The sequence below is a fragment of the Cuculus canorus genome, chromosome 27 (genome assembly GCF_017976375.1).
Source record: "Cuculus canorus isolate bCucCan1 chromosome 27, bCucCan1.pri, whole genome shotgun sequence".
Taxonomy (NCBI): Eukaryota; Metazoa; Chordata; class Aves; order Cuculiformes; family Cuculidae; genus Cuculus; species Cuculus canorus.
The window spans coordinates 781,171-791,517 of NC_071427.1; the positions used below are offsets into that span (position 1 = coordinate 781,171).

The 10,347-nt window shown below is 52.3% G+C and overlaps 1 protein-coding gene across 1 annotated transcript; it reads left to right on the plus strand.

Moving 5' to 3' along the window:
- Positions 1 to 714: 714 nt before the first annotated feature.
- On the plus strand, positions 715 to 10,054 carry LOC128849295 (uncharacterized). Its single transcript, XM_054050566.1, has 15 exons — positions 715 to 823; positions 1,428 to 1,661; positions 2,349 to 2,410; positions 3,607 to 3,754; positions 4,244 to 4,500; positions 4,951 to 5,036; positions 5,784 to 5,857; positions 5,966 to 6,065; positions 6,273 to 6,352; positions 6,850 to 6,964; positions 7,175 to 7,254; positions 8,203 to 8,317; positions 8,528 to 8,607; positions 9,606 to 9,720; positions 9,931 to 10,054. The coding sequence occupies exons 2-15, from the start codon at positions 1,607 to 1,609 to the stop codon at positions 10,052 to 10,054; spliced, it is 1,491 nt and encodes a 496-aa protein (XP_053906541.1). The 5' UTR covers positions 715 to 823; positions 1,428 to 1,606.
- Positions 10,055 to 10,347: the final 293 nt, after the last annotated feature.

Here is a 10,347-nt window from a genome sequence, read left to right on the forward strand (position 1 = left end):
AAATCTCCTCACATTTCCAGTCAAACTGCCCCGGAATATGGTTCTTTTACCTCAAATCCCCTCATAAAATCCCCCAAAACACAAATTTTACCACAATTCTCCTCAGAAAACCCCCAAATCCCTTCCCCAAGTTCCCCCAAACCAAGGCTGTCACCTCAAATCCTCTCAAATTTTCCTTCAAAGTCCCCCAAATAGGATTTTTTTACCCCACATTCCCCCAAAATGCAACTCTCACCTCAACTCTCCTCACAATTAACCCCCAAAAAGATGACTTTCACCGCAAATCCCTTCCACAAACACCCCAAACCATTTCTTTCCCCTCAAACATTCTCGCATTTCCACTCAAACTCCCTCAAAATAGGATTGTTTTACCCCAAGTCCCATTACAAACTCCCCCCAAATCCAACTTTTATCACCCATCTGCTCACACCTTTCTCGGAGGTGATGTGTGAGATCTCCCCTCAGTGTCCTTTGCCCCAGACGAATAGGCCACATTAGAGAGAGCTTTTCAGGTATCATCTGTTTTCCTGACCACACAAACCACCCTTCTTACCATTCCCGCCACCATCTGTGTTACACTGGGGGTGTGCACTGCTCTATGCAGATAACGCATTCCATTACCACAAATCATCCCCTTTGTGACTGTTCTCACTCACTGCGTTTTCCTGGTCGAGCTGTGAGAAGTCGGGATAGTGACATCTCCTCCGCCTGTATTCTTCCGCCAAAAAAACACACAGCAAGACTTAAACTGCAAGCTTTAAGCACGTAAACTGTGAAATATCGTGGCACCGAAGGAAAACCACAAGCTTGTCAGCATTTACAGGTACTCTGTCCACTCTCTTACAACGCTCCATGTTAGACCTCCCTGCTTGGAAGTGTCCAGTGCTCAACCTGCTACTGAGCAGAGAGGAACTCATTTCCCTACATGAGAACAGACCCTGAAGAGCATCCATAAGGGGTCAAACCAAGGAAAGCTCTGCCCGCGGGGCTGTGTGTCCAGGGAGAGGAATGCAGCAGGGCATGGGCGATCCCGGGTGAGGGGTGGGAGGTAGATCTGAGCATGCTGGGAGGAGGGTGCAGGGTGGGGCTGGTGAGTGATGGGAGCTCACAGGGAGGGGAGCGAGGGGGCTTGGAAAGACTGGAGGGGTTCAAGGCACAGGGAGCAACATGTGGCAAGGAGTGGAAGGCAGATTGAGGGGCAAGTCACATGCAGGGTGGTGCCAAAAGGCAAAAGCATTTCTTCCCCAGGCTGGTGGTCACTGAAGGAGGAGGCTTTTAGGATTCGAATTTGGCTTGGATGCCGAGGGCTTTTGATGGCCGCATTAAAGCAATCAAACAATCCCCACTGGCTCTGGGGCTCTGGGGAGCAGATGTGGCAGAGTTGGCCTCTCCAATGCCAGGAGACACCAACTGCTGGTCCCCTACAGGTCAGGGGTGATGGTGGTTGCCCAGCAGGAGGACATCTGTGACACCACCTGGAGGACATCTGACATCACAATGACAGGAGCTTTCCTTAGTCCACCTGTGCCCAGTCCTGCCACACTTCCCCAAAGGGCAGTGGAGGAGGAACAGGGGAAGACATTTCCTAGTCGGAATCACAGCCAAAATGATGAAGTATCCCTTCGTCAGATTCCCAGCACTGAATGTGCTCAGCCTGGCAGGTAAGGCCTTCAGGATCTCCTCCAGCTGTGTTACTGCATAGGATACCAGATTCCAAAATTGTGGACTGCCTCAGGGACCCCAATTTGTCTCAGTCAGGGAGGCCTTAGGGATGTCAGAGCCCCTGAGGAGCACAGCACTGCCTTCCTGGTGGGGCAAAGGCCATGCTGACTGTTCCCCAGGAAGAGGATCAACCCTGGAGATGGGCATTGGAAGGGGAAGAGGAAAGGAGTGAGGGGAAGGGAAGGAGAGGTGCTATCTGAGGAAGGCAGAGGTATGGTGCACCTCCCTTGGGTCTCTAGGAGCCCCTGCAATGCCTGTGTTGGAAATCAGAGGCTTTCCTTCTAAGCAGTGGAGCACAGATCCTCTGCTGGGCATCTAGCTGCAGCCTCTGATTTTCCCCACTGGCGCATCTTGTCTTTCCCCACCCTGGAGCTGATGGGTGGTTAAGACAGTGGGGTGCACATGCTCAAACCCCTTATGCTGCCCCACTCTGCCTCTGGGCTCACACCGAGACTGAGAGGCAGCAGCCAGCCAAGAGCCGGGCTCTACAGCCCCGGACCCTGAACATCGTGCTCCTGCCGTAGGTTTGATTTCAGCTGTGTCCATCAGCTCTGCGGCTGGGATGGGGCTGAGGGGTGGTGACCCCGCTGGCTCAGAGCCTGACTTGTCTTTCTTTTGCTTTTCAGAAGTCATAAGAGTTTGGGACACTGTGTCTGAGTACATGCTGCAGCAGATTGCCCTGAACAAGGTGGGGCTTTCCTCCTCTTCCTCCTGGTACCTGGATGCTCGCAGTAGCCCAGACAGCCCCCCCAGCTCAGTCTGGAAAGTCCTTGCCAGCCTTCTGAGGCCCTTCTGGGAAGACCTTAGAGCAGCTTCCAGTACAGAAAGGGCCTCCAGGAAAGCTGGGGAGGGGCTCTTGTTCAGGGAGTGCAGGGAGAGGATGATGGGGAATGGATTTTAGATGAAAGAGGGGAAATTGAAATGAGATCTTGGGGAGAAATGTTTTCCTGGGAGGGTGGAGAGGGCCTGGGCTCAGGTTGCTCAGAGAAGTTGTGGCTGTGCCATTCCTGGAGGTGTTCAAGGCCGGGTTGGGTGGGGCTTTGATCCAGTGGGAGGTGTCCCTGCCCGTGGCACGGGATTGGAACTGGATGATCTTTAAGGTCCTTTCCAACCCAAACCATTTCATGATTCTCTGACTCTGGAGCTGGCTTCTCATGGACTGCTGTCATTGGCACAGCACTCGAGCAAGGCAGAGCCTTCCCCAGTGCCAGCTTTCTGTGGAGCTCCTTGCTTGCATTTGCTGGACTTGACTACAGAGGGGGCCTGGAGAAGAGCTGTCTTGGCTCAAGTTCAACACCCCTCTCTGCCTGGGATCCCATTTGCAGTGTCTTGGAGAAAGAATGGTCACATTGAACAGGATTGGACCCGTGTCGACCTCTACATGTCCAGAATTGACTCTGGGGTTCTCCATTGGTTCCTGAAGATTATCAGATTGGTGAAGCCATATTGACAACTCCTGATGACTTTCTAGTCCTTCACGTGCCTGGCAATGGTTTCCACAATCGGCTGGCAGGCAGCCCCCCACCATAAAGTGCAAGGGTCCAACCTCTCCTGGGAAAGCAGAGGAAATGGCTCAGCAGGGCACAAAGGTGGGACAGAGCTGCTGCTTTGACAAGGAGTGCAACAAAGGGAATTTGTCTGTAGGAGAAGAGAGACTTGGAGCTTTTCTGGCCACTTGTAGCCCTTGCTGCTGGAGGGCAGAGGCTCAGCCAGCAGCCTGGGACCCTTCTCGGGGCCTGCTCAATTGCCCAACGTCCCTTGGACCTGACATAGCTCTGAGGTGTTTGGTTGTCTTTTGCCTGCTACATATCTTAGGAGTGAGTCCTTCATTTGTTAGTGCATCTAAATGTCATCTTCTGCTCCTCTGTTCTCTGCTGCTTTCAGGGTGTGGCAATAGATGGCCTTGGTGTTTTCTACGTGCTGAGACAGCACTACAGTAAATTGAACGGGGATGTGCTTGCACCGAAATTTCATCTGTTGGAGGGAGTTATGCAGGCTCAGAGGATCAGCCATGCCAACAGAGACATTCCTGGTAAGGCGGCAGCGTGGAGCCTTGGCTTCCCATTGCAGCGGCCTTGGGCTGCGAGCAAGCGAACACCTTCACCTTGTCCAAATCCGAGATCTGCATTAGATCAGTGCCACTGAAAGCCAAAATGTCTCCCAAGCAGTTGTCAGGGCACAGGGTAAGATGGCCAGGCTGACTGTCAAGGATGTTGTGCAGTCTTTGACAGCCTGAGCATGACACAGCTGCAGGAGCTGTCACCCTCCACATCACCATGGAATCTGGACCCCTCTTCCAGCAGAAGGCTGCTACTCAATGGCCGTGATCTTTTTGTGCTAATTCTGCTTGGAAGAAACCATTGCTTTGTATGTGGCACCACTGTTTGTGGAGTGCTTTGAGTTTTGTCCAGGAGATTGAACAAGACATGCCCGGAGCACAGGATTGCTGGTGGGGTGGGAGCTCCTTCAGCCTGTGGAGCTGCTGCCCACCTCACTTTGGTCCTCTTTTGCCGCTTTCCAGATGACCTCCAAGTCGTCCCCCTGGACTATTCTCAGCTCTCCCTGAAGACGACTGTTTCTGAGAAGATGGTGGAGGAATGCGTGAATGACCTGGTGGTGCTTTTCACCTGGGGTGCAGGGCTCGGAGAAGATTATGACCTTGTTTTCAAGGGCATCGGTATCCTTAGGAGCCGAGATAAGATCCTCAGAATGACCTACTCCAAAGACTTTCTTCTTGCCATCGATGGCACTGGAACAGTGTTGAACTGCATGCTCTCTGTAAGTGGAAGTTTTTTTCCAGGGCTCCTTGCCAGTCTTTCGGGGTCGTCTCTGAGTGCTTGAGAGCTGGCTCTTCTTGGCCTGCTGTCATCAGCGTTACCACTTTGCCAAGATAGGCCTTTATACAATGTGAGTTTTCATAGAGCTCCCTGCTTGCATTTGGTGGCCTTGGTAACAGAGGCCTGGAGAAGAGCTGTTGTGGCTCAAACCAAACCATCTCACCTGGGATTCCACACCCAGCTGCTTCGGGCAAGTGTGCAAGACCATGGCAGGTCTTGTAGCACAACCGTGCAGCTCTTGTTTGTGCTGAGGGAGGGCTGCTGGTGGAGACAGACATGCAGAGGAGAGAGTTTCCTTGAGGCGGCCACACTGGTGGGAAGGCTTGCTGCCTTTGTGAAGGAGGAGCTTCTTTCCTTGGCCTCATCTGTTGTGTCTGTGTCCCTTCTGCAGAACCCACTTACGCGGATTAATGTGATATCAGACGATGACTCTTCTGCTTTCCACATGAGTCCTCAGGGGATTCGTGTGCTGCCCATGTGAGTACATTTGCTTGGTTTCTCAGCTCTTGCGAGGTAGGGCTGTGCTGCCAGACCTTGCCTGCTCCCAAGGTTATTGAAGAATCCCTTCCTGAAGGAAGAGTCCCCAGCTGCCTCCACGTGTGCTTACTCTCCTTCCTGACTCTGACTGCCCTCACTTGTATTCACATGGAAAGGGGGTTGTACGTTACCTTCCTCGCATGATTAAGGACACAGATGGGGTGATGGCAAAAAGATTTTCAAAAGACAGCTTCTCAGTTTTCCTGTGTGTTAACTTGTAGCCAGGAAGCGTCTCTTCAGGGCTGGTCAAAGACCTGACCTGGACAAGTCCTGTTGGGAACATTTCCCTGGCTTTCTGAGACTCCAGTGCGTGAAAATTCTCTGGAATGCCTCGTCCTTGGAGCAAGGGGCAGAAGAGGAGGGACTTACTGGCTCAAACGGAGGTTGTGGGGCTCAGCAGATCTCTGGGCCGGGATCAAGCCCTGCTGAGCAGATCTACTGAGGAGCCGTGGGACAGAGCTGGCTCTGTACAAAACCCAAGCACGCGTCATGGAGGGACTGCCAGGGAGCCAGAGGGCTCTTGGCTGTGTCACACAGTTACCTGATGGAGCCCTCCAAGGTGGTGACCAGGCTGGATGTGCTGCTTTAGGAAACTGGAGACCTTGAAGTGACTATTGGCCATCTCTGTCACTGGAAGCAAGGGGAGGGTGAAGCCCTTTCTTCCAGCTTGTGTCTGCTTCTTCCCAGGTTTGAGATTAAGCTCCCCCCTGGAAGAACAGCTGAAGACTTTTTTCTCATGAAGGGATCTGGGAACAAACAAGGTAAAGTCTGTCCATCTACCAAGCTGGGACTGAGCAGCTCTGCACCTCCTCTTTCCTGGGCGGCCACAAAGTGCTCATCTGAAGAACTGTCTTCTTCCACTGTTGTAGGAACCCCTGGTAGCCGGTGTCAACATCCTCAAATGAGGCATTCACCAGGCAAATTGACAAGAGCCAGGAAGGCAAAAGGGAAAAAAGAGAGTACAAAGAGGTATGCACTTGAGTGAGTCAGAGAAGCAAAGGGGTGGTCTTGTGCTCGACGGGACAAGACAGGTCCCCTGGATGTGCTGTCTGCAGTAGTGCTGACAGATAATCAGCACATCTCACAGGGGCTGGTGTGTTCTGGCTGCGCTGCCAGTGCACAGCAGGGTTTGGTTAGACACTGCTGTCAGTCTCATGCCTTTCTATCTCTTTCCAGTGAAGAGTTTCACCAGCTGTTACCCACTTGGAAGTTCCAGTTGGAACAGCAGGAAGACATGGTTGAGGAGCGAGAGAAAGGTAACGCAATGGATGAAACCTGACACAGGCTTGAAGACTTCCTTACTCCTGAGGGATGGGAGCCACGGCTATGCCAAAAATGTGCAATGCTGCTATTTGAATTTGATTTGTAGAAGGACACCTCCACACTTCATACATATATCTCTGCAACACATCTTGCAGAGCATTCTCTTGAGTTGTGTGAGAGAAATTTTAGCCCTCCAAGGAAGTGTAAATGGAGGCATCGGCTTACTGATGTAGACATTTTGCCAAACATACTGCTGCTCTCTCCTTGAAGGAATACTAGAGGAGTGAAAGTTGTGCTCCTCACCTCTGGAGGTGGAGGAGATGGAGGATTTGCAGCCACCTAAGTCTGAACCAGCAGTGAGACTACAACAGAATCAGGAGTGCTGGCAATGATGAATTCTCCACAGGACTGACTGCTCTGCTTATTCCTCTGGTGTGAGCTACCCCAAAGTGTCCCTGGTCTGAGGGCATTTCTTGTGTCTCGCTTGCAGGGAGTCATCCTGAAGACAGTGTTCCTACTGGAAGGAAATTTTCCGTCAGGACGTTGCCCGTCCTGAAGCCTGAAGAGAAGGTGGAGGCACACTTCGAAGTTAAGCCCCCAGAAAGGTGAGAAGTGTGGAGAAGCCACAAGGGCAGGGGCGGTCTCTTGGCCTTGGGGAAGTGAGATGTTTATATTGGACACGCTGATTGTATCTGCCCTGGAGGGCTCCTTGGACATGTTTCCATGGTGGGCATTTTCTTGCAGTATGACAAGCATTCAGCATGTTTTTGTGCAAGTTGTGTGACCGCTTCCTGTTTGTTATCTTCCGTTTGCAGGTCAGAGTTATCACAGGTGCCTCCTCTGACACCGAGGCCTCCTGAGAAGTCTCTGGGAAAGCCTGATGAACAAGGCAGAGGTAAGGGGAGGGAGAAAGAAGACAAAGTAATGCATGGGTCCTGACAGAGGCTTGCCAATTTCTGCTATGTCCATTAGAGTATGGAAAGAAAGCCGTTCTCGAAGGTGATGTGTGGGTCTGAAAAATGCCTGCCCTGTGGCTGCATTTGCCTCAAATATTTAGCCTAGAGAGGCAGAAGATCCTTCAACAGCGGAAGGCCACTGATGGGGGTTGCCCTGCTGAAGAACACAACCCCAGCGTGCGCTGGTCCCTCGGGTGTCTTGCAGAGACTTTTTTCGTTGTTGGAGTGGTTTGTGCTGGAGGGACATAATAACAGCTTCAGTCCACCCTCGCGCTGAACAGCACCTCCTTCTGTCAGGGGAACAAAAGGGACGGCTGCTCTATCACGGGCTTTCCTCCTGGATTGATTTATGTTGCTGAGGAAGGCTGTGTTGGGAAGATTGTTGAAGGCTGTGTTGGGAAGATAGTCCAAAGCTGCAGGGCATATGCGGCAAGGCCTCGGCCATCTTGGAGATGGGAGCTTTGCGCCTTCTTTTGGCATTGCTCACAGCCTCCTGGAAACGGTATCTTTAGGCTGATACCGCACAAAGGTATGCAAGGGTGTCTGTGAGAGCAAGGCAGGCATCCTGGGATCTCTTCCCTTGGGAGGCCCCAAGCAGGCTCCGTGAGGCCTCCAGCTTTTCCTGCCTTTCAGAAGGTGTCTTAGGGTGAGGGAATACTGGGCAATGCATAGCGCAGGAGAGAAAGTTGTGCTCCTGACTTGTGGACACGGAGGAGATGAAGGGTTTGCAGCCACCTAAGACCTAACCAGTAATGAGACTCCAACAGAATCAGGAGTGCTGGCACCGATAGCTTCCCCACAGGTCTGAGGTGTTCTGCTTGTTCCTCTGGTGTGAGCTGCCCCAAAGTGTCCCTGGTCTGAGGGCATTTCTTGTGTCTCGCTTGCAGGGAGCCATCCCAAAGACAGTCTTCGTAAGGGAAGAAAGCTTTCTGTCAGAACGTTACCCGTCCAGAAGCCTGAAGAGAAGGTGGAGGCACGCTTTGAAGTTAAACCCTCAGAAAGGTGAGAAGTGTGGAGAAGCCACAAGGGCAGGGGCGGTCTCTTGGCCTTGGGGAAGTGAGATGTTTATATTGGACCCGCTGATCGTATCTGCCCTGGAGGGCTCCTTGGACATGTTTCCGTGGTGGGCATTTTCTTGCAGGATGACAAGCATTCAGCATGTTTTTGTGCAAGTTGTGTGACCGCTTCCTGTTTGTTATCTTCCGTTTGCAGGTCAGAGTTATCACAGGTGCCTCCTCTGACACCAAGGCCGTCTGAGATGTCTGCAGGAAAGCCTGATGAACAAGGGAGAGGTAAGGGGAGGGAGAAAGAAGACAAAGTAATGCATGGGTCCTGACAGAGGCTTGCCAATTTCTGCTATGTCCATTAGAGTATGGAAAGAAAGCCGTTCTCGAAGGTGATGTGTGGGTCTGAAAAATGCCTGCCCTGTGGCTGCGTTTGCCTCAAATATTTAGCCTAGAGAGGCAGAAGATCCTTCAACAGCGGAAGGCCACTGATGGGGGTTGCCCTGCTGAAGAACACAACCCCAGCGTGCGCTGGTCCCTCGGGTGTCTTGCAGAGACTTTTTTCGTTGTTGGAGTGGTTTGTGCTGGAGGGAGACAATAACAGCTTCAGTCCACCCTCGCGCTGAACAGCACCTCCTTCTGTCAGGGGAACAAAAGGGACGGCTGCTCTATCACGGGCTTTCCTCCTGGATTGATTTATGTTGCTGAGGAAGGCTGTGTTGGGAAGATTATCGAAGGCTGTGTTGGGAAGATAGTCCAAAGCTGTGGGGCATATGCGGCAAGGCCTCGGCCACCTTGGAGATGGGAGCTTTGCGCCTTCTTTTGGCATTGCTCACAGCCTACAGGGAAACGATATCTTTGCGCTGACACTGCACAAAGGAGCAAGGGTGTCTGTGAGAGCAAGGCAGGCATCCTGGGTTCTCTTCCCTTGGGAGAAGGTGCTGGCCCCAAGCAGGCTCCGTGAGGCCTCCAGCTTTTCCTGCCAAGACCTGCCTTTCAGAAGGTGTCTTAGGGTGAGGGAATACTGGGCAATGCATCGCGCAGGAGAAAAAGTTCTGCTCCTGGCCAGTAGACATGGAGGAGACAGAGGGTTTGCAGCCACCTGAGACCTAAGCAGCAATGAGACTCTGGCAGAATCAGGAGGGCTGGCACTGATGTTTTCCCCACAATCAGGAGTGCTGGCACTGATGTTGTACCCACAGGACTGACTGCTCTGCTTATTCCTCTGGTGTGAGCTGCCCCAAAGCATCCCTGGTCTGACGGCATTTCTTGCGTCTCACTTGCAGGGAGTCATCCCGAGAAGAGTGTTCTTACTGGAAGAAAGCATTCCATCAGGACGTTACCCTTCCAGAAGCCTAAAGAGAAGGTGGAGGCACGCTTTGAAGTTAAGACCCCTGAAAGGTGAGAGGTGTGGAGAAGCCACAAGGGCAGGGGCCATTTCTTGGCCTTGGGGAAGTGAGATGTTTATATTGGACCCGCTGATCGTATCTGCCCTGGAGGGCTCCTTGGACATGTTTCCGTGGTGGGCATTTTCTTGCAGGATGACAAGCATTCAGCATGTTTTTGTGCAAGTTGTGTGACCGCTTCCTGTTTGTTATCTTCCGTTTGCAGGTCAGAGTTATCACAGCTGCCTCCTCTGACACCAAGGCCTCCTGCGATGTCTCCGGGAAAGCCTGATGAAGAAGGCAGAGGTAAGGGGAGGGAGAAAGAAGACAAAGTAATGCATGGGTCCTGACAGAGGCTTGCCAATTTCTGCTATGTCCATTAGGGCATGGAAAGAAAGCTGTTCTCGAAGGTGATGTGTGGGTCTGAAAAATGCCCGTTCTGTGGCTGTATTTGCCCCAAATATTTAGCCTAGAGAGGCAGAAGAACCTTCAACAGCGGAAGGCCACTGATGGGGGTTGCCCTGCTGAAGAACACAACTCCAGCGTGCGCTGGTCCCTCGGGTGTCTTGCAGAGGCTTTTTTCATTGACGGAGTGGTTTGTGCTGGAGGGACATAATAAGGGCTTCAGTCCACCCTTGCGCTG